This window comes from Danio aesculapii, chromosome 4 (genome assembly GCF_903798145.1).
Source record: "Danio aesculapii chromosome 4, fDanAes4.1, whole genome shotgun sequence".
Lineage (NCBI taxonomy): Eukaryota > Metazoa > Chordata > Actinopteri > Cypriniformes > Danionidae > Danio > Danio aesculapii.
Window position 1 is genome coordinate 9,493,368 of NC_079438.1, and position 21,368 is coordinate 9,514,735.

The 21,368-nt window shown below is 41.0% G+C and overlaps 1 protein-coding gene and 3 non-coding genes across 4 annotated transcripts; 3 read left to right on the forward strand and 1 right to left on the reverse strand.

Annotated features, from left to right (window-relative positions):
* Nucleotides 1-609: 609 nt before the first annotated feature.
* Nucleotides 610-12,980, reverse strand: LOC130222167 (gastrula zinc finger protein XlCGF8.2DB-like). Its single transcript, XM_056454793.1, has 3 exons — nucleotides 12,846-12,980; nucleotides 1,240-1,580; nucleotides 610-1,155 (listed from the first exon to the last, which is right to left on the reverse strand). Exons 1-3 carry the CDS (start codon nucleotides 12,928-12,930, stop codon nucleotides 610-612), a joined length of 972 nt encoding a protein of 323 aa, XP_056310768.1. The 5' UTR covers nucleotides 12,931-12,980.
* Nucleotides 12,981-16,433: 3,453 nt separating this feature from the next.
* Nucleotides 16,434-16,506, forward strand: trnak-cuu (transfer RNA lysine (anticodon CUU)). The gene has a single exon. It is a non-coding gene; the product is annotated as a tRNA-Lys (tRNA).
* Nucleotides 16,507-16,614: 108 nt separating this feature from the next.
* trnan-guu (transfer RNA asparagine (anticodon GUU)) lies at nucleotides 16,615-16,688 on the forward strand. Its single transcript has one exon. It is a non-coding gene; the product is annotated as a tRNA-Asn (tRNA).
* Nucleotides 16,689-18,540: 1,852 nt separating this feature from the next.
* trnan-guu (transfer RNA asparagine (anticodon GUU)) lies at nucleotides 18,541-18,614 on the forward strand. Its single transcript has one exon. It is a non-coding gene; the product is annotated as a tRNA-Asn (tRNA).
* Nucleotides 18,615-21,368: the final 2,754 nt, after the last annotated feature.

Consider the following 21,368-nt stretch of genomic DNA (forward strand, 5'->3'; position numbering starts at 1 on the left):
ACCATCCTGGAGCTCCACCTTCTTTGATGTGCAGTGTCTTCCCAGTGATTTGTTTCTCATTCTAGGAGTCAGAACAACACTAGCTACATGAATACACTGGAGAGTAGAGTACAGATGTATCTGCACTGTGGTGCTGTTTGCCAGATGTTTTTGAAACTGTTCTCTCAGCCGCCATCATTGTGTTTATGGTAAACGCAAGGAGTGCAACAAATTTACAACCCCACCCACTGCAGTGTAGGACTGCTGGAAAACAGTATACCGTCACTCAGCCTTTTCTAACATTATTCAGACATGAAACATCCTGTGAACATGAGAAAGTGTTTTGCTTCATTCATGTCATGTGTGCAAATTTTTGTCCATGTGTTTCTTAAGCTGCGCCGAATGAGCGAAACTCTGTAGACACTGATCAGATCTGTACAGTTTCTCTCCAGTATAAATCCTCTTTTGTGTTTTCAGATGTGTTAACTGAATAAACCTCTTGTCACAGTGTACTGTCTCTCCAGTGTGAGTTGTCTGGTGCAGCTTAAATTTTGGAGCTCATATATTCACACCAGTGTGGATCTTTCTGTGTTTATTAAGGTTTGCTGATCGGTTGAAACTCTTTCCACACTAAGTGCATGTGAATGGTTTCTCTCCAGTGTGGATCCTCATGTGTTGATTAAGGGATGATGATTGGCTGAAACTTCTCCCACACTGAGTGCAAGTGAATGGTTTCTCTCCAGTGTGGATCCTCATGTGTTGATCAAGGGATGATGATTGGCTGAAGCTCCTCCCACACTGAGTGCAAGTGAATGGTTTCTCTCCAGTGTGGATCCTCATGTGTTGATTAAGGTATGAAGAGCAGTGAAAACTTTTCCCACACTGAGTGCATGTGAACGGTTTCTCTCCAGTGTGGGTCTTCGAGTGTTTATTAAGGTCTGATGATTGGCTGAAACTCCTCCCACACTGAGTGCAAGTGAATGGTTTCTCTCCAGTGTGGATCCTCATGTGTTGATTAAGGTGTGAAGAGCAGTGAAAACTTTTCCCACACTGAGTGCATGTGAATGGTTTCTCTCCAGTGTGGCTCATCATGTGTGGATTAAGGGATGATGATTGGCTGAAACTCTTCCCACACTGAGTGCATGAGAATGGTTTCTCTCCAGTGTGGGTCTTCATGTGTTTATTAAGGTCTGATGATTGGATGAAACTTCTCCCACACTGAGTGCAAGTGAATGGTTTCTCTCCAGTGTGGCTCATCATGTGTAGATTAAGGGATGATGATTGGCTGAAACTCTTCCCACACTGAGTGCAAGTGAATGGTTTCTCTCCAGTGTGGATCCTCATGTGTTGATTAAGGGATGATAATTGGCTGAAACTTTTTCCACACTGAGTGCATGTGAATGGTTTCTCTCCAGTGTGGATCATCATGTGAATCTTAAGATTGCCTTTTCTTCCAAAACTCTTTCCACACTGAGTGCAGGTGCAGGTGAAACGATTCTTGTCTCTCCTTTTCAAAATACTATCAGTCTGTAAATGAGTTTTTTCCTCAATTTTGACATGATGTTCCTCCTCTTTACTCCCCTCATTCTCTTCAATTAGGTCTGAAATAAATAAATAAAACATTAGTTTTCATTAAGTCTTAAAAACTCATCAAAAGCTGAAAAGTGAAAAGACACTGGAAACATTGGCTACACACACTGTAATTTTGATGCACATTAAATGCAAAATAAATCAGATCATATTTTGTTCAGTCCATTAACGTGTACACATTTAAGTAGATTCATCTTTCAAGAGTTCACACTTAGCTCATGATTGATTATAAGCAAGTTTGGCATGCTGTCCCTGGAGAGAGCCCTGAGCTCAAAATGTCCTTGAGCCCTGGACTCCCTCCCATTTGCAGAGCTCTGAGCTCAGGTAGGTCTCGAGAACTCCCCCGTTTTTGATAAGAGCTGATGACGGAAAATTATTGTTATAAAGATATATGCTGCTGGATGTAAGTTTGACTGTAGTGCTTAATTTAGATTAATCAATTAACTTGTAGTGCATGTTTTTGGAATGTGGGAGGAAACCGGAGAACCCGGGGGAAACCCACACAACAAACACGGGAAGAACATGCCAACTTTGCACAGAAACGACAGCCGGCCTGTTAAAGGACTAGAGCCAATGACGTTCTTGCTGTGAGGCAACAGTGTTAATCACTGGGCCACTGTGCCACCCTATGAAGAGAAAGGTGGAGGAGTAGGGTTGGAAAGGGGGACTCTTCAAATCGAAGACGACTATAGTGAGAAACCTTGGCTCTTTATATTGGGTTAGGAATCGTCTGATTGGCGGATCATACGTAGTTAATGCAGAACCAGCCATGTTCAATCTTAATCACGTGATCCTCTCAAAATTAGTTTATAAATAAACTTCACTTCAAGAGTTCACACTTAGCTGATGATCGATTATAAGCAAGTTTGGCACGCTGTCCCGGGAGAGAGCCTTGAGCTTAAAAGGTCCTTGAGCCCTGGGATCCCTCCTGTTTGCAGGGCGACAGGGGAGCTCTGAGTTCAGGTAGGTCTCGAGAACTCCCCAAAATGATCTGCTCGGGACAGCAACTGCGTATTTGAAAAACCCCCTAAAAGGCAATGAAGATCAACGCAATACCTGGCTGCGGGTATAAAAAGGTGTTAAAATGGTACTAGAAAAGCTTGTAGGAGCAAAAACGGGGCTGGTGCGGGTATAAATGGAGAGATAAGAGTTGCTACCTGAGTGGTGTACTGACTGACGGAATATGTACAACTATGTGTGCTCCCGGGGCAGTGTTAATTGCATGGACCGGGCGGGCGGGAGAGTGAGGTAAATGTAATGATTTGAAGCATGTAGGCGTGAGCTCTGTTAGAGAGGCTTACTATGGCAGTGGTGAAATGTAGCTATAAAGTTCAGCAGAGTGTCTCTGCTGCTGCACACGTGCGGTGAGTGTTAGTATCATGGAATTATTGAAGGGTAACTATGCATGTACAGAGGCATTTAAACTACTGTGGCAGAGCAGAGTAGAGTATCAGTGAAAATGAAAATTTGGAAGTGTATCAGAGGTCAGGCAGAGCGTCACTGCAGCGGCAGTGGTGCAGAGAGGAATGAAGCTGAGCAGAGCGTCTCTGTTGTGCAGAGGTGCAATGGAAGTTAATAATAAAGGGTAAAAATACGCTTTTGCAGAAGCGTTTTAACTGCTTTGGCAGTGATGGGGTGTGTCAGTAGTGGTATGGATGATTGATAGTGGACATGAGCTCAGGCAGAGCGTCACTGCTGCAGAGGTGCAATGGAAGTCAATATTGGAAGGGAAATTTGCCTTTCGCAGAGACGTTTTTACTGCTTTTGCAGTGTTGGGGAGTGTATCAGTAGTGAATGGCTAAATGGAAGTGTATATGAGCTCAGCAGAGCATCACTGTTACAGCAGTGGTGTAGAGGGGAATGAAGTTCAGCGGAGCGTCTCTGCGACTGCAGAGATGCAATGGAAGTCAGTATTGGAAGGAAAGTACACCTCTGGAGAGACGTTTTAACTACTGTGGAAGTGCTGGGAAGTGTGTCAGTAGTAAATGACTAAATGGAAGTGTATGTGAACTCAAGCAGAGCGTTACTGTTGCAGCCGTGTCGCAGAGGGGGAATGAGACTCAGCAGAGTGACTCTGCAGCTGCAGAGGTGCATTGGTAGTTAGTGTCTGGAGTGTTATGTGTGCTCTTATAGAAATGTCATGATTTAAGTGGATAGGAGCTCAGCTAGACTGACACTGTTGCTGCAGTGGTGCGATGATTGAGTGTAAAATTAGCAGATTAGAGAGTTGTGTGGAATCCCGCAGGAACATTGGTTCCGGTCAATAGTAATGTGGGTATGAGCTCAGCTAAAGCTACAACGTTGGTGTAGTAATTGTGATGAATGGTGCCATTATTAATGTGAGACGAGGAAGATACAAAAGTAAACCTCTCCTATACTGACATTCCAATACTTCAGAGCTCAACTTTATCTGAAAGTGTAAGCAAAGAGCACAACGTAACCAGCAGAGGGCGCGCAAGACTAATGAAAGATGAAGGAGAGAGAGTTACCTTTCTCTGACCCTCATCTGCTCTTACCTTCCCCTGACCTCCTCTCCTCTGAGTGCAAACCGCTAGTGCAGCTGACCATGAAGGCCTGAGACTCTCTGTCCATGGGATGGGGAACTCCCTGGCCACAAAGCCATGATACTCTTTGTTCATGGAAGCCGGGAGCCTCTGTAGGCACCGGTACCTCTGGTAGCGTTTAATGGCTTAAAACTGTCTAAGTAATGAGCATGTAATTGTTTGTATGTTGATTAATGTTCTAAAATGTACCTAGGAACAACTATACATTTGTTCACATAAGACATGACCTATAAGTTTAGCTGACTATTAGAACTCTTGACTGAGTGGTCAGACCACATTATACAGTTGGTCCTTAGTGATTTATAATGTGTTCTTTGATGTAATAGGTAAGACCCAAATGGTGTATAGGTACTTGTATCCCTGAGCATAATTCAATATGTCAAGTCCTCACTGATATATGAGGTGTAATTATGTGCATGACCTGATTTTGGAAGTATAAAAGCGCAGCCATACTGATCAGCTTTGCGCTTTCTGACTTCTCTATAATGAGGGTGGTTGCCCTTTATCCTCAACGGAGGATAAAGTAAGGATTTTGTTTCTGTTATTTGTCTTTTGTTTATTCTACTTTTTCACTGCGTTTTATTTTATTAATAAAAGTGTATTTTATTACTTATCTTCACTGGAGTGGACATTGACTTCATTTTCCAGAACGCATCAATGCGTTAGAGGATCAACATCCGAGAGTTTGTATCTGTGGTTGGGAGAGGTCATTGTGGGCTGCTGTAGTGGCTGCTCCTATCCTGAATGAGTGTGTAGAGAATGGTTCGGGGTGGGGGAGAAGCCTGAAATGCAGAAAACTTCTTTTAGGTGGTTTTGAAACCAAAAACGTGTTACTGGACGGTTATTAAAATGGTCGTGCCCTACTGAGCCTGGTTTCTCTCAAGGTTTTTTTTCTTCACTTCCGCCTTTAGTGAAGTTTTTTTTCCCTCTCCGCTGTCGCCACTGGCTTGCATGGTTCAGGATCTGTAGAGCTGCGCATCGTTGGATTTGCTCTTCAATATTTGGACTCTCAGTAGTGATTATTAAACCACACTGAACTGAGCTAAACTGAACTGAACTTAAACACTACTAACTGAACTACACTGTTCCTATTTACTGTGACCTTTTATGTGAAGCTGCTTTGACACAATCTACATTGTATAAGCGCTATACAAATAAAGGTGAATTGAATTGAATTGAATTATCCTCGTCAGTAAAAAGTTAGGCGAGGGGGTTATGGTCTTGGGCTCTCTTGTAGTGCAAGAATGTTAAGAGGGTTTGGAATGGGTGTGTGGGCGAGGGGATGTCAAAAATGAACATTTTTTGTATGCCATTGATAAGGAGGGTGGCTTGAGAATTTGTAATGGCATCTGAAGGAGAACTGTGTATCAATTTGTGGAAAAAATTTAATCCCGCTTAGGTAGCTTCAAATTGAACTAGCTTTCATATTTTTTGAAATGTGTAAATGTGCAATGAATGAGGTGATAGAGAGGAGGGAAAAGTCACGAAAGGTGATTTATACAGAGAGTAAAAGTGTTTGAAAGAGCTCCATGCAGTGAGATATGACTGGAGAGTTCTAGGGGCGACTGCTTGAAGGATTAGAGAAATAGAGGATTCTCTGAGGTGATATAAAGGGTGGTTTATGGCAATGCCATCTCTGAATAATGAGGAACAGGTGTTGGATGAGGGTCAGCTTCTGGCGCCAATAGCTAAAACTTATGAAAAGAAAAACGAGTCAGCAATTACATTTTTGCAACCTGGTATATGTTCAGCAGTTATAATGAATTGTTTTGTGGCTGCTATGCAAACGAGGTGTCTTAATAAGAGCATGAGTGATGGTGAGTGCGAGCGCCCTTTATAAATGGTTTTTTATTCATTTATTTCTGCTGATCACAAATGATAACTTTAAAGGACAAAGCAAATCAAAAACTTGATAGTCCCCACTGACTTCAACAGATAAAAAATGCTATGGAATTTCACTGTGGACCAAGAATGGTTTAGTTACCTGTATTGTTCAAAATATCATGTTTTGTGTTCATCTGAGGAGAGATTTAGAACAAGGGGAGGGTGAATTACTGATAACAGAATTTCCATTTTTGTGTAAAATATCCCTTTAATCAGGGGCGGACTGGCCGTCTGGCAATTCTGGCAAATGCCAGAAGGGCCGGAGCAGTTTTAAAATGTGGGCCGGTCAGGTTTTTTTTTTTTTTTTTTTTTTTTTTTTTTTTAATATGTATTGTTTTTGCATGCTGGCAGCTTTTATCTCTTGCAAGATGTGAATATAATGCTGCTGTTGATGACAACAATAATAATAATAATAATAATAATGATGATTGATAATTATAATAATGATACATGTTAAGCATTTGGGCCAATCGGCGACGGCCGGCCGGTCTCGAGATGGGCCGACCCAATCAGAGGCTGTGGATTACGCTGATGTAATCAAAATCTGGCAAGATGGTCAAACAGTAAATGCAACACAACGCAAGCTAACGTTAATGTCAAAATATGGACCGTAAAAAAGGAAAGGCGGTGCTGAAAAGGTCAGAGAGAGCAAGAAAAGGGCTCTAAAATCAGATGCTGCCAAATGCATAAAATTAACCGAAATATTCGCGAGAGGAGGTGTAAATGCATCGGAGGACAGTAGCGCGGTAGAGGAGGTAAGAAGGGAACAGAAAATAAAGCAGGTCACACATCGGATGCGCCGCAACACGGCGAGCACATGACAGTTGAGAGTATGGCACATCAGACGCGCATATTCACATGACAGCTGCCGACTTGTGTACCTTAGAAACTTTTGTTTAGAAATTAGAATTCTGAAATGCATGGCGTTGCTCGGCGCGACGCTGTGCGTCGCCGAGCAGCGCTTCTGGTGTGTGACTGACCCCCTTAATTATACTAAAATATAAATAATTAATTTTAATGTCATTCACGCTACTTCTGACAGTTTTTGACAGTAACCTACACTGTGTTTAACAGTTAACTCAGTGTGGAACTCCCATACATTTTAAAATATCATTATAAGCAGATAACGTGGAATTTAGGGTATACACAGAACAGCTATAGCTACAGTACTGTAGGAATTTGTAGTCAACTCTAAATACATAGCTAGTCTTTAAAGTATGACATTAAATACATGCATATGTAGGTGGAACATAGACTTCTTTTACAGGCAATATTGTAGTATATCTATGCAATAGTCAGACATTGGCTTGCTTATGTTCTTCCTTTCCTGACCCCTGTGTTCATCTATTCAAACTAGAATGTTTCTGGACCCAGTGGCAGTGCAGATAGCCTGACTGCTGCAGCAGAGTCAAGTGTCATGGAGGTAGGAATACAGCCGTAAGAGAAACACACCCTGACACAAATGCTGACAGTTTCTTAATACTGTGTACAGAAAACTGATATAGAAACCACAAACCAGTTAGGGGTTGTCAGTGGGGGCTAGTTCACCACAGATGTCTGGTCAGTCAGAGGCAACGAGCTGCAATCAATCCAGAATTCTTTATTCTTTTTCCACAAAGTTTCCAACAAGTACTGAGCATGCAAGTGCTAAACATCACTTCGGAGTATCCATGTAGGTTGGTGTGTGTGTGTGTGTGGTCCCGAAACAAATAAGAATAAACTGTCTGATTGCCAGAAACACTTCAAAATAAAAGCTCATGTAAGCATTTTTAAGACTGTGGCTAATTAACGATAAATTAACCCCTATGATAGGAGTAGCCTGTGAATGTGTGTCACACACACACAAATGGAGATGCAGCACTAGCAACACTTCAGCATACTTTATATCAAAAAAAGCTATATATCATGAAGGATTAAAAATGTACAAATCTGCTAGTACACACAAATATTTCTGCTTTTTTGTTATATATTGTATTGCCTTTTGTGCTACTGTTATTACTTAAGTGTAATAAAGTTTTTTACAGACGCTAGGACACATTTCTCTATATAGGACACTTTTGCAAAACTCTTGACACAGTGAGCACAACAGAAGTCTATGTGGGCTGAACTAGGGATCAATTCTCATCGTTTTGGCACAAAATGCATTTAATGATTACATCTCTCAAATTTCATCAATTCTTTTCTCACTCAGACACAACAACTGACAAAATTCTTTGGACATACAGGACATTTTGCACATGCTGCGTGTCCATTTGTGTGTAAAGCTCTGTGTGTGTGTGTGTGTGCGTGAGACACATTTAGTTACTTCTATCATATAATAGCAGACAAACATTTTTTTATTAAGTTTTTACTGTATGTATACATTTTTTATAAAGAGGTTGTTTTTGTTCCAGTCACATACATTTAAATGTTTTAATATCTATTACATTTGGCACTGCGTATATTATTTCACCATCTGTACACTGATATAATGTGTGGATGTGCGTGTCCATGGGTGGGGCTGTGTCGGTGTGGTAATGTGGGCTGGTGTGGCTACAGTGCCAGGGCTGAATTTTTGTCCCAGTCCGCCCCTGCCTTTAATAAATCCAGTGTACTGTTTGTATGGCATGAATTTAAGTGTTGTTTTTATTTATTTATTTTATATTGCTCAGGACGGGTATTTTATACCCACACACCAAAGAAACTTTTTTATGATTTGGGGAGATGCATCACTGCGGATTCTCTCATATTGCAAAAAAAAAAGAGAGAAGAGAGCCTTGGATCTACCAGTTCAAGCAAACATTTCATCTGGTGAGACAATGCTGCATAACAGCTCTGTTTTAATCCCAATTTGTAGCATTTCACCTTTGATATGAGGGGCTTGTTTTGAGTTTAATTATTGTGTTTTTTTTCTGTTTGATATAAAGACAGCCTTGTAGATCCCACTTTGGAGAGGGTGCTTTAACAACTCAACCAGCTATTATTTCTTCACTGCCATACAGATTGTGCAGCAAGATGGTTCGGCCCTCATACCAGGAGGCAAAACAAGAATTTGTTGATTTTTTACCTCTAGATGCATTATTTATGAAAATAAATGTTGGACATTATTTAATTCATGTGTGTATACTTGTATTTCATTCAGTACTTAGAGGAGGAGGAGCAACAGAGACAGAACCCTTATGTCCTGCTGCTTGGGGATGAACTAAACTGCTCTCAGGCATTTGTTATTGTGGAAGGAGTGGCACTAAATTCATGGATTTAAAAAAGCTTTGCCAATGTATTAAAAGCTGTGTATTTTTTATTTACATATAAAGATGACTACTACTATAATAAAAAAAATAATAATAATACAAATAATTTATTGTTATATAGTGGTTAAGCCACTTTTTGGCAAAATAACCCAAAAAATTTGTTATTTTTGTAACCCAAATTGTTGGGTTAACCTTATCAACCCTATGGATCGGGTTAAAATAACCCAACAGAAGGTCGGTGCCAAATTGACCCATCTATGGGTTACCTGTTGGGTTATTAATAACCCAACTGTTTTAAGTGAGTATGCATTTCTCACCTTAAGGTGATGCTCATGCAGACATCCCAAGTCTCTTGGAAGTTCCGGGAGTATCCTGCAAAATGAATGATAATCTCCCGGAAATCGCACATCTCCCGCAATTCACCCCCATCGCTCTTCAGGTACGTTGCACGCAACTCACCCCTACCGCTCTTCAGGTACGTCGCGCGCAACTTACCGCTCTCCAGGTACTTCGAGCGCAACTCACCCCCACCGCTCTTCAGGTATGTCGCGTGCAACTCACTCCCACCGCTCTTCAGGTACGTTGCGCGTAACTCACCCCCACCGCTCTTCAGGTATGTCGCGCACAACTCACCCCCTCATATACGTCGCTCACTGCATTCAAAACAAAAAGCATAAAAAAATCCTTAATCCTGACAACAATCACTTACAACTGTGACAGATTGTGTGGTTTAAGTCAAATAACTCAACCACTGATGAGCCTTTATTAGAGGACAGAGCAGCTCCTCTAACTGGTGGCCCACAGTTAGACAGGCCTCAGCCTCCTTTCTATTAGCTGCATGACAGAAAGTATATTCTAGAGTGTTTAATACAGCTCCAGTAATCAAATATTACCTTTTCAGAGAATGTTTCTGTTTAATTATGACTTTGGACAGAGTTCTTCTAGCTCCAGAAGGATTACAATTTCTATAAGCCTTATACACTAGTCAATTAACATTTGTATTGTGGCCTTAAGAAATGAATGGCAGGAAAATTAAATGCATGAATGATTACATAACATACTCAAAATAGATGTTAAAGAGAAGTTAAATTTTTCATTAAAATAAAAGGTAGGGTGGCATGTGTAATTTAATAAACTAACAAATTTTCTTATTTTCTCTTTTCTCATGTATTTCTTTTCTTACATTTCTTTTTTTCGTTGATGCCGATGTGTAATCTGTGATTAAAACCTCCGCCAAATTGCGTTTCCCTTTTTTCTCACCGTGACTTGAACTCTCACCGTGAACTTATCCTCCGCAGCAGAGGTGACTCTTGGTCTTCCGACCTGGGGCGGTCTGCATGTGAGCCAGTTTCTTTGTAGCGCTTGATGGTTTTTATGACTGCACTTGGGGACACTTTGAAAGTTGTCCCAATTCTTCGGACTGACTGAGCCTTATTTCATGAAGTAATGATGGCCACTCGTTTTTTTCTTTACTTAGCTGCTTTTTTCATGCCATAATATAAATTTTAACAGTCTGGTCAGTGGGACTATCAGCCGTGTATCCACCTGACTTCTGCACAACACAACTTATGGTTCCAACCTCATTTATAAAGCAAGAAATCCCACTTAATTAAACCTGACAGGGCACACCTGTGAAATGACTACCTCTTGAAGCTCATCAATAGAATGCCTAGGCATGAATAGAAAGAGTGTGCAAAGCAGTAATCAAAGCAAAAGGTGGCTATTTTATTGCAGCTGAAAGGGCAACCGCTGTTTTAAAAAAAATGCTGGATAAGTTGGTGGATCATTCCGCTATGGTGACCCCTGATGAACAAAGGGACTAAGCCGAAGGAAAATGAATGAATGAACTTATTCAAATGCTTAATGCCACATTTGCTGTTAACTGGAGTGATGAGGAGATGGCAGGATGACATTCTTTGCTACTTGTTTTTATTCATTTGTACTTTTGTCTTTGTTTTCTTGCCTTTGTGCATGTCCTGAGGCTTAGCTGAAGACCTACATGATGACATTTTATTTACCTGATAAGATGCAGAAATGCCATCTAAAAAGGTGACCTGCTGTTTGTCCAATCAGGGACAGTGACAACATAAATATACAAATAATAATGTTAACCTGGGGTTTGCAAATGTGGACCGTTTGTCAATGAACACCAGGTATAGCATGAGCATTGTGGAACGAGATTACAGATAACCCAGGATTCTGTTTATCGAGGGTTAGAATGACCCAGGGTTAAACATTTGAAGTGTGAAAAGCCCTAAGAATACTCAGCATCAGATCACAGGATAACCAGAGTACAATGACAAACAGCGACAATTGTCAATCATGTCATAGTGACCTGATCTCATATGCTATTGTTTTAGCACTTCCAATTCAGTTGACAATTGGAGAAATGACCAGGAGTTATAAACGGCAGAAAACGGTCGCACTACTTGCTCTACAAACAAGTGTGTTCATGACTATAGATGCAAAGTCAATTTAAATTATTATTTTTTTTTCTTTGTAACATCAAGCAGCATTAGGCATGGTGATCAGGTTGAATCATTCAAATTAATCATTGACTTCTGCTGTCTTCATTTGTTTCAGACACACAGATTTCTTTACTATTTAAAATGGCATCTTTGGATATTTTTATCTGCTGGAGATACTGTGCTAAAAAAAAAAACTTCAAACTTCAAAAGGTTTTAAAACCTTGCCTTTTCCAAACTGTGGTATACCTTGTAAACTGTTATCGTCTCATGCTTAAGCAGCATAGCACTGTATTTAGGATCCAAAAATTAATTCTTAAAAAAAATGAAAAATTCAGGCAAAAAGATTCCAATGGCGGCGCTTGCTGTTTTTTTCTTAGCAAAAGATTTTAAATATAGTGTAAAAACAAGCTTTACTTGTATCCATACACTTTATCAAACACAAGCGAATTTTGAATGAAAAAAAAAAATGAACAAATGTTTTAAAAGTTAAAACACTTTTTAAGGCCTAAAATTTAGATTTTGGAATTTAAGACATTTTAAGACCCCACAGAAACCCTCTTTAAACACAAAAGTCCTGGTAATTAGTTATTATAATAATGATGTCGTTCTAACTCAGATACTATCTGTGAGAACTAGTAACAACTACTAGAAACAAGTTTAAACCCATAAAGAAGTTGATAAAAAAGGGAATTGTGATCAACGTGACATATGCAAATGGAAAGTACTAAGCCAACACTATCACTGTAATAGCAGATATCTTCTATGAGAATACTGTAGGTCAAATATTGTCAGCTCAGTTAAACTTTTAAAATTTATTGTTTTTATTTATTTTATATAGCGCCAGTACTCAAGGACGCTTTACAAACAGTAGGAGAACAAGAAAAGCAATAACCTTAAGAAGGTAGAGAAAATGGGAGACTAATAATACATAAAAATAATGACAAAAGACATGAGAACAAGTAACAGGAAAGAAGCTCATTCCTGTCTTTTAATGAGTGCTTATGTGCATTTAGGAGAACTAGGCAGCACACTCAGGGCTGCAAGATGGATTTAATTTAGTATTCTTATTATTAAAATATATCTGAATGAGGATCAAATGACTGAGTTGGTCTTTGAGAATGAAAATTAACCTGTTTGTTCCTGCAGATCTTCATGTTTGACTCGGAATGTTTCTTCAATCTTCACATCTTCACTCTCCTCTTTAATAAACGCCATCTTTATAACAGTGTGGAGATCAGTCGCTTCAGCAGGAGTTTTTCTCTGTTTGGACACCTTATCCTGTTTAAAATGAACAAAACAAAAAAAATGTTAAATGAATAAAACAATGAACAGAAACAAAATAACTTCTCTTCAACACTTGCTTCAACAGTTTCTTTATAGGAGAGTAATTAACAAAAATAAATCCAGTAAGTTCAAGCAAGAAACAATAGCCACAAATGAGCTGATTAAAACTAGTACTCCATTTCTTATATATATATAGTGATGTATACTTAGAATGGAATGACATTATGCTATTTAATAAATTAAACCTTCATTAAAAATTTTATTACACACATTTTTGTTCAAACAATAGCCCTCATTACTGTGAGTAAAATAGTACTACGTTGTAAAAAGGGTTAAAATATTATTTTCAACAACAGGTACATAATTTAGCATAGGATGAAAAAACCTGAAACTTTAATCAATCTGTTTATATATGTGTAAAAGTTTTAAAAACAAACCTTTCTTCAGTTGAATCAAAGCATGGAATCACAGTGGAGGAGCGGCGCCGCCTTATGACGTCACACCGCCACGCCAAAATAAAAGTCTTTTTTAAAGCTTTTTTTGCCACTTACTTTTAGTCAGGAATTATTGATAAAAATTTTCCCCTCGTTTTCCACTTTCCACTATATCTGCTCTCTCGCGCACACACACACACGCACGCACGCACGCACGCGCACACACACACACACACACACACAGACAGATATTCAGTATTTGAAGCTGATCAAAAACTTTAAACATTTTTAAGACAATTTTGAAAAACATTTTTAATCCACTTTATGATGACTTGCATGTCTAAAAGACATTACTTCCTTTTAATGTGAGTCCAAATCTCCTCCTCGTAATTATGACCTCTTCCTCCTTATTTTCACAACTTCCTATCTAAGATTTATTTTTTTAAATAATATCTGTAATATAATATTTAACTTTAACATTTTAATTTGGTAAGACCCATATTCAAATAGAAAAAAAAGGTTAACATATTAAAAAGGAATAATTATTTACAAGGTTACTTTTCTATCTGCATCTTTATAAAATAAAGCAGTCGTCCCGAACCTTCGAAAAATAGTCCATGTTGTCTTTATATTTTTAGATAGCTTCATTTATTATTGACTTTATGTTTTCAAAATATGTAATTATGCAGTTGAAGTAATATTGTGCTACTTTTGTACATAGTAGAAGTGAACTAGTTTTGTTTTGTGTTAAAGCCACAATGGCCATGCATGTTCATAGCCACACTTCTTTGTATGAGTGCTTTATTGGGACCTTATAGGCACATTTTGTGCCTGGACTCAACTTAGTATTAGTGAGACCTAACTATTTTTTAATTACTAAATACCCACAGAGCATGCTCATAGGGCATACTTCTGACCCAGATTCTGTGCCCGAGTATACCTATTCTTCGCCCAGTGTGGCCATAAGCTCCACTTTGTGTGGATTTGCTATGGGCCCACAGTGGACTTCTGTTTTGTGTGGGCCAGCCCACAGTTTGGTCTGGCGGCATAGTTTATATTTTTGGTCTAGGCATGTTTGTTTGGAAATTTGTGCACTAATACTGCACACTCAAGTATCCTGCATGGTGCCTACAGAGAAGAGACTTTGTACAAACACAAAAATGGTGCTTACATATAAAGCTGGTGGGTTGTTCAAGATCCATAAACAAATCTAACAACTGTATCATTGCCGCTCCTTTTTTTGTCTGTATAATTGTACATGTTAGACTGATTTAGATCAGAAGTCCACTAAATGTTCATTAACTAAAGTCACAGCAAAAGCTGATACAATTAACATAAAAACACCATAAAAAGCACAACACCGCTACGTTTTCTATGACAGTCGTAGGGCTTGTCCGGGATTCGAACCTCTTAGGGGACCTCTCGCACCCTAAGCGAGAATCACACCCCTAGACCAACGAGCCCCATAAAAGGAGTCTGCAGTGCCACAAAAAATTCTGTGAGACTGATCCGATCTACTCTTTGTTCATGTTGTTTTTGTTTTTGTCATTAGGTGTACACATCAGATCGTCTGAATGCAATATGGCATAGGGATCCTAAAGTACTGTTTTCTGAGTTACAAGAACTTCCTGAGCCATACAACAGATATGACAAACGCTAGTATTGACCCAGTGGCCTAATGGATGAGGCATCAGCCTTTGAAACTGGGGATTGTGGGTTCAAGTCCCATCTGGGTTGTGTTTGTTGGGTTACATTTAGGTTGTGTGAAAAAATTCTGACTTCTCAAAACTTAGGCGTGATGATCTGAGGACAATAGTTAGCTTCGAATTCGACTTGCTGCACACTTCAAATAAGATTAATCCAATCTTGCTAGAATCTCACTGTCACATTACAAACCTAAAAGGTTCGCTAAGCTTTGGTAATGGAGATCATGTTGATCTGTTACCTTTCTCTCTCTCTTTTCAGCAGCTTTCATTTGCATTCTTCAAGCATACCTATTGAGACAAAGTTTAGCATTTCTACTACAGTTGGATCGGTCTCTGAGTCTCTGTGACGCAATCGGTTAGCGCGTTTGCCTGTTAACTGAAAGGTTGGTGGTTCGAGCCCACCTAGGGACGAATTAAGCTTTTTCTCTGCCTTGCAACTGCTAACACGTGCACTGGGCATAGATCCTGGGCCACGTGCTGTCTGGCGTTACAAGATGACATCAGGATTTAGCAGAAGTTTGTTGTCCAGTGCCTGTGTTGGCCAATTTTTTTATTCCAGTTGACTTAAAAACACCATTAAAATTTACACAGGAAGGGATGGTATTGATCAAAACAGTGACTTTCTCTTGAATGAGCATCTCACAAGCCCTGTCTGGCGTTACAAGATGACATCAGGATTTAGCAGAAGTTTGTTGTCCAGTGCCTGGATTGGCCAAGTTACTTATTCCAGTTGACTTAAAATCAGCATCAAACTTTACACAGATAGGGAAGGTATTGATCAAAACAGTGACTAGAATGAGTGTCTCACAATCCCGCCTAGCTCAGTCGGGAGAGCATGAGACAGTTAATCTCAGTGACGTGGGTTCGAGCCTCATGTTGATTGTTTCTGTTAACTTTCTCTCTCTCTTTTCGGCAGCTTTCATTTGGTTTCATCCAGCAGACCAAGTGAGACAAAGTTCAGCGTTTCTACCACAGTTGGTATCGTTAGTCTGAGTCTCTATGGCACAATCGGTTAGCGAATTCTGCTGTTAACCGAAAGGTTGTTGCTTTGAGCCCATCCAGGGACGAACGAAGGCTTTTGCTGCCTTGCAACTGCTAACACTTGTACCGAGCAATGATCCTGGGCCATGTGCTGTCTGGCGTTACAAGATGACATCAGGATTTAGCAGAAGTTTGTTGTCCAGTGCCTGGATTGGCCAAGTTACTTATTCCAGTTGACTTAAAATCAGCATCAAACTTTACACAGGTAGGGAAGGTATTGATCAAAACAGTGACTAGAATGAATGTGTCAGAAGCACGGCTAGCTCAGTTGGTAGAGCATGAGACTCTTAATCTCAGGGTCGTGGGTTCGAGCCCCACGTTGGGCGTTTCTGTTACCTTTCTCTCTCTCTTTTCGGCAGCTTTCGTTTGGATTCTTCAAGCATACCTATGGAGACAAAGTTCAGCATTTCTACTACAGTTGCATTGCTCTTTTAGTCTCTGTGGCGCAATCGGTTAGCGCGTTCGGCTGTTAACCGAAAGGTTGGTGGTTCGAGCCCACCCAGGGACAAACAAAGGCTTTTGCTGCCTTGCAACTGCTAACACGTGCACCGGGCAATGATCCTGGGCCACGTGCTGTCTGGCGTTACAAGATGACATCATGATTTAGTAGAAGTTTGTTGTCCATTGCCTAGATCGGCCAAGTTACTTATTACAGTTGACTTAAAATCAGCATCAAACTTTACACAGATAGGGAAGGTATTGATCAAAACAGTGACTAGAATGAGTGTCTCACAATCCCGCCTAGCTCAGTCGGGAGAGCATGAGACACTTAATCTCAGTGACGTGGGTTCGAGCCTCATGTTGATTGTTTCTGTTAACTTTCTCTCTCTCTTTTCGGCAGCTTTCATTTGGTTTCATCCAGCAGACCAAGTGAGACAAAGTTCAGCGTTTCTACCACAGTTGGTATCGTTAGTCTGAGTCTCTATGGCACAATCGGTTAGCGAATTCTGCTGTTAACCGAAAGGTTGTTGCTTTGAGCCCATCCAGGGACGAACGAAGGCTTTTGCTGCCTTGCAACTGCTAACACTTGTACCGAGCAATGATCCTGGGCCATGTGCTGTCTGGCGTTACAAGATGACATCAGGATTTAGCAGAAGTTTGTTGTCCAGTGCCTGGATTGGCCAAGTTACTTATTCCAGTTGACTTAAAATCAGCATCAAACTTTACACAGGTAGGGAAGGTATTGATCAAAACAGTGACTAGAATGAATGTGTCAGAAGCACGGCTAGCTCAGTTGGTAGAGCATGACACTCTTAATCTCAGGGTCGTGGGTTCGAGCCCCACGTTGGGCGTTTCTGTTACCTTTCTCTCTCTCTTTTCGGCAGCTTTTGTTTGGATTCTTCAAGCATACCTATGGAGACAAAGTTCAGCATTTCTACTACAGTTGCATTGCTCTTTTAGTCTCTGTGGCGCAATCGGTTAGCGCGTTCGGCTGTTAAAAGAAAAGTTGGTGGTTCGAGCCCACCCAGGGACAAACAAAGGCTTTTGCTGCCTTGCAACTGCTAACACGTGCACCGGGCAATGATCCTGGGCCACGTGCTGTCTGGCGTTACAAGATGACATCAGGATTTAGCAGAAGTTTGTTGTCCATTGCCTAGATCGGCCAAGTTACTTATTACAGTTGACTTAAAATCAGCATCAAACTTTACACAGACAGGGAAGGTATTGATCAAAACCGTGACTACAATAAGTGTCTCACAAGCCTGGCTAGCTCAGGTGGGAGAGCATGACACACTTAATCTCAGTGACATGGGTTTGAGCCCCACGTTGGGTGTTTCTGTTACCTTTCTCTCTCTCTTTTTGGCAGCTTTCATTTGGGTTGATCCAGCAGACCAAGTTAGACAAAGTTCAGCGTTTTTACAACAGTTGGTTTGGTGTTTGAGTCTCTGTGGTGCAATTGGTTAGCGTGTTCGGCTGTTAACCTAAATGTTGGTGGTTCGAGCCCACCCAGGGACGAACGAAGGCTTTTGCTGCCTTGCAACTGCTAACATGTGCACCGGGCAATGATCCTGGGCCACGTGCTGTCTGGCGTTACAAGATGACATCAGGATTTAGCAGAAGTTTGTTGTCCAGTGCCTGAATCGGCCAAGTTACTTATTCCAGTTGACTTAAAATCAGCATCAAACTTTACACAGGTAGGGAAGGTATTGATCAAAACAGTGACTAGAACGAATGTATCAGAAGTCCGGCTAGCTCAGTCGTTAGAGCGTGAGACTCTTAATCTCTGTGACATGGGTTTTAGCCCCACGTTGGATGTTTCTGTTACCTCTCTCTCTTTTCGGCAGCTTTCATTTGGATTCTTCGAGCATACCTCTTGAGACAAAGTTCAGCATTTCTACTACAGTTGGATTGCTCTCTAAGTCTCTGTGGCGCAATCGGTTAGCGCGTTCGGCTGTTAACCGAAAGGTTGGTGGTTCGAGCCCACCCAGGGACGATTTAAGCTTTTTCTCTGCCTTGCAACTGCTAACACGTCCACTGGGCATAGATCCTGGGCCACGTGCTGTCTGGCGTTACAAGATGACATCAGGATTTAGCAGAAGTTTGTTGTCCAGTGCCTGTATTGGCCAATTTTTTTTTATTCCAGTTGACTTAAAAACACCATTAAACTTTACACAGGTAGGGAAGGTATTGATCAAAACAGTGACTTTCTCTTGAATGAGCAACTCACAAGCCCTGTCTGGCGTTACAAGATGACATCAGGATTTAGCAGAAGTTTGTTGTCCAGTGCCTCTATTGGCCAAGTTACTTATTCCAGTTGACTTAAAATCAGCATCAAACTTTACACAGGTAGGGAAGGTATTGATCAAAACAGTGACTAGAATGAGTGTCTCACAAGCCTGGCTAGCTCAGGTGGGAGAGCATGAGACACTTAATCTCAGTGACGTGGGTTTGAGCCCCACGTTTGGTGTTTCTGTTACCTTTCTCTCTCTTTTCGGCAGCTTTCATTTGGGTTCATCCAGCAGACCAAGTAAACAAAGTTCAGCGTTTCTACTACAGTTGGTATGATAAGTCTGAGTCTCTGTGGCACAATCGGTTAGCGAGTTTGGCTCTTAACCGAAAGGTTGTTGCTTTGAGCCCATCCAGGGACGAACGAAGGCTTTTGCTGCCTTGCAACTGCTAACACGTGCACCGGGCAATGATCCTGGGCCACGTGCTGTCTGGCGTTACAAGATGACATCAGGATTTAGCAGAAGTTTGTTGTCCAGTGCCTAGATCGGACCAAGTTACTTACTCCAGTTGACTTAAAATCAGCATCAAACTTTAAACAGGTAGGGAAGGTATTGATCAAAACAGTGACTAGAATGAATGTATCAGAAGCCCAGCTAGCTCAGTTGGTAGAGCATGAGACTCTTAATCTCAGGGACATGGGTTCCAGCCCCACATTGGGCGTTTCTGTTTCCTTTCTCTCTCTCTTTTCGGCAGCTTTCATTTGGATTATTCGAGCATACCTATTGAGACAAAGTTCAGCATTTCTACTACAGTTGCATTGCTCTCTAAGTCTCTGTGGCGCATTCGGCTGTTAACCGAAAGGTTGGTGGTTCGAGCCCACCCAGGGACGAACGAAGCCTTTTGCTGCCTTGCAACTGCTAACACGTGCACCGGGCAATGATCCTGGGCCACGTGCTGTCTGGCGTTACAAGATGACATCAGGATTTAGCAGAACTTTGTTGTCCAGTGCCTAGATCGGCCAAGTTACTTATTCCAGTTGACTTAAAATCAGCATTAAACTTTACACAGGTAGGGAAGGTATTGATCAAAAAAGTGAATAGAACAAGTGTCTCGCAAGCCTGACTAGCTCAGGTGGGAGAGCACGACACACTTAATCTCAGTGACTTGGGTTTGAGCCCCACGTTGGGTGTTTCTGTTACCTTTCTCTCTCTCTTTTCAGCAGCTTTCATTTGGTTTCATCCAGCAGACCAAGTGAGACAAAGTTCAGCATTTCTACTACAGTATATTTGGTGTCTGAGTCTCTGTGGCGCAATCGGTTAGTGCGTTCAGCTGTTAACCGAAAGGTTGGTGGTTTGAGCCCACCCAGGGATGAACGAAGGCTTTTGTTGCCTTACAACTGCTAACACGTGCACCAGACAATGATCCTGGGCCACGTGCTGTCTGGCGTTGCAAGATGACATCAGGATTTAGCAGAAGTTTGTTGTACAGTGCCTAGATCGGCCAAGTTACTTATTCCAGTTGACTTAAAATCAGCATCAAACTTTACACAGGTAGGGAAGGTTTTGATCAAAACAGTGACTAGAATGAATACATCAGAAGCCCGGCTAGCTCAGTCGGTAGAGCATGAGACTCTTAATCTCAGGGTTGTGAGTTCGAGCCCCACGTTGGGCGTTTCTGTTTCCTTTCTCTCTCTCTTTTCGGCAGCTTTCATTTGGATTATTCGAGCATACCTATTGAGACAAAGTTCAGCATTTCTACTACAGTTGCATTGCTTTCTAAGTCTCTGTGGGGCAATCGGTTAGCGCGTTCGGCTGTTAACCGAAAGATTGGTGGTTCGAGCCCACCCAGGGACGAACGAAGGCTTTTGCTGCCTTGCAACTGCTAACACGTGCACCGGGCAATGATCCTGGGCCACGTGCTGTCTGGCGTTACAAGATGACATCAGGATTTAGCAGAAGTTTGTTGTCTAGTGCCTGTATTGGCCAATTTTTTTTATTCCAGTTGACTTAAAATCAGCATCAAACTTTACACAGGTAGGGAAGGTATTGATCAAAACAGTGACTTTCTCTTGAATGAGCATCTCACAAGCCCTGTCTGGCGTTACAAGATGACATCAGGATTTAGCAGAAGTTTGTTGTCCAGTGCCTAGATCGGCCAAGTTACTTATTCCAGTTGACTTAAAATCAGCATTAAACTTTACACAGGTAGGGAAGGTAATGATCAAAAAAGTGACCAGAATAAGTGTCTCGCAAGCCTGGCTAGCTCAGGTGGGAGAGCACGACACACTTAAAAACACTTAAAAACACCATTAAACTTTACACAGGTAGGGAAGGTATTGATCAAAACAGTGACTTTCTCTTGAATGAGCATCTCACAAGCCCTGTCTGGCGTTACAAGATGACATCAGGATTTAGCAGAAGTTTGTTGTCCAGTGCCTCTATTGGCCAAGTTACTTATTCCAGTTGACTTAAAATCAGCATCAAACTTTAAACAGGTAGAGAAGGTATTGATCAAAATA

What these genes read in the sequence shown, in the direction of transcription:
- LOC130222167 (XM_056454793.1), bottom strand. Translation starts at nt 12,930, where the DNA reads ATGGCGTTTATTAAAGAGGAGAGTGAAGATGTGAAGATTGAAGAAACA. An exon ending in AGATCTGCAGGAACAAACAG is followed by an intron (nt 1,581 to 12,845) that starts GTTAATTTTCAT and finishes TATTTATTTCAG; the next exon opens with ACCTAATTGAAGAGAATGAG. An exon ending in CATCATCCCTTAATCTACAC is followed by an intron (nt 1,156 to 1,239) that starts ATGATGAGCCAC and finishes CTTAATAAACAC; the next exon opens with ATGAAGACCCACACTGGAGA.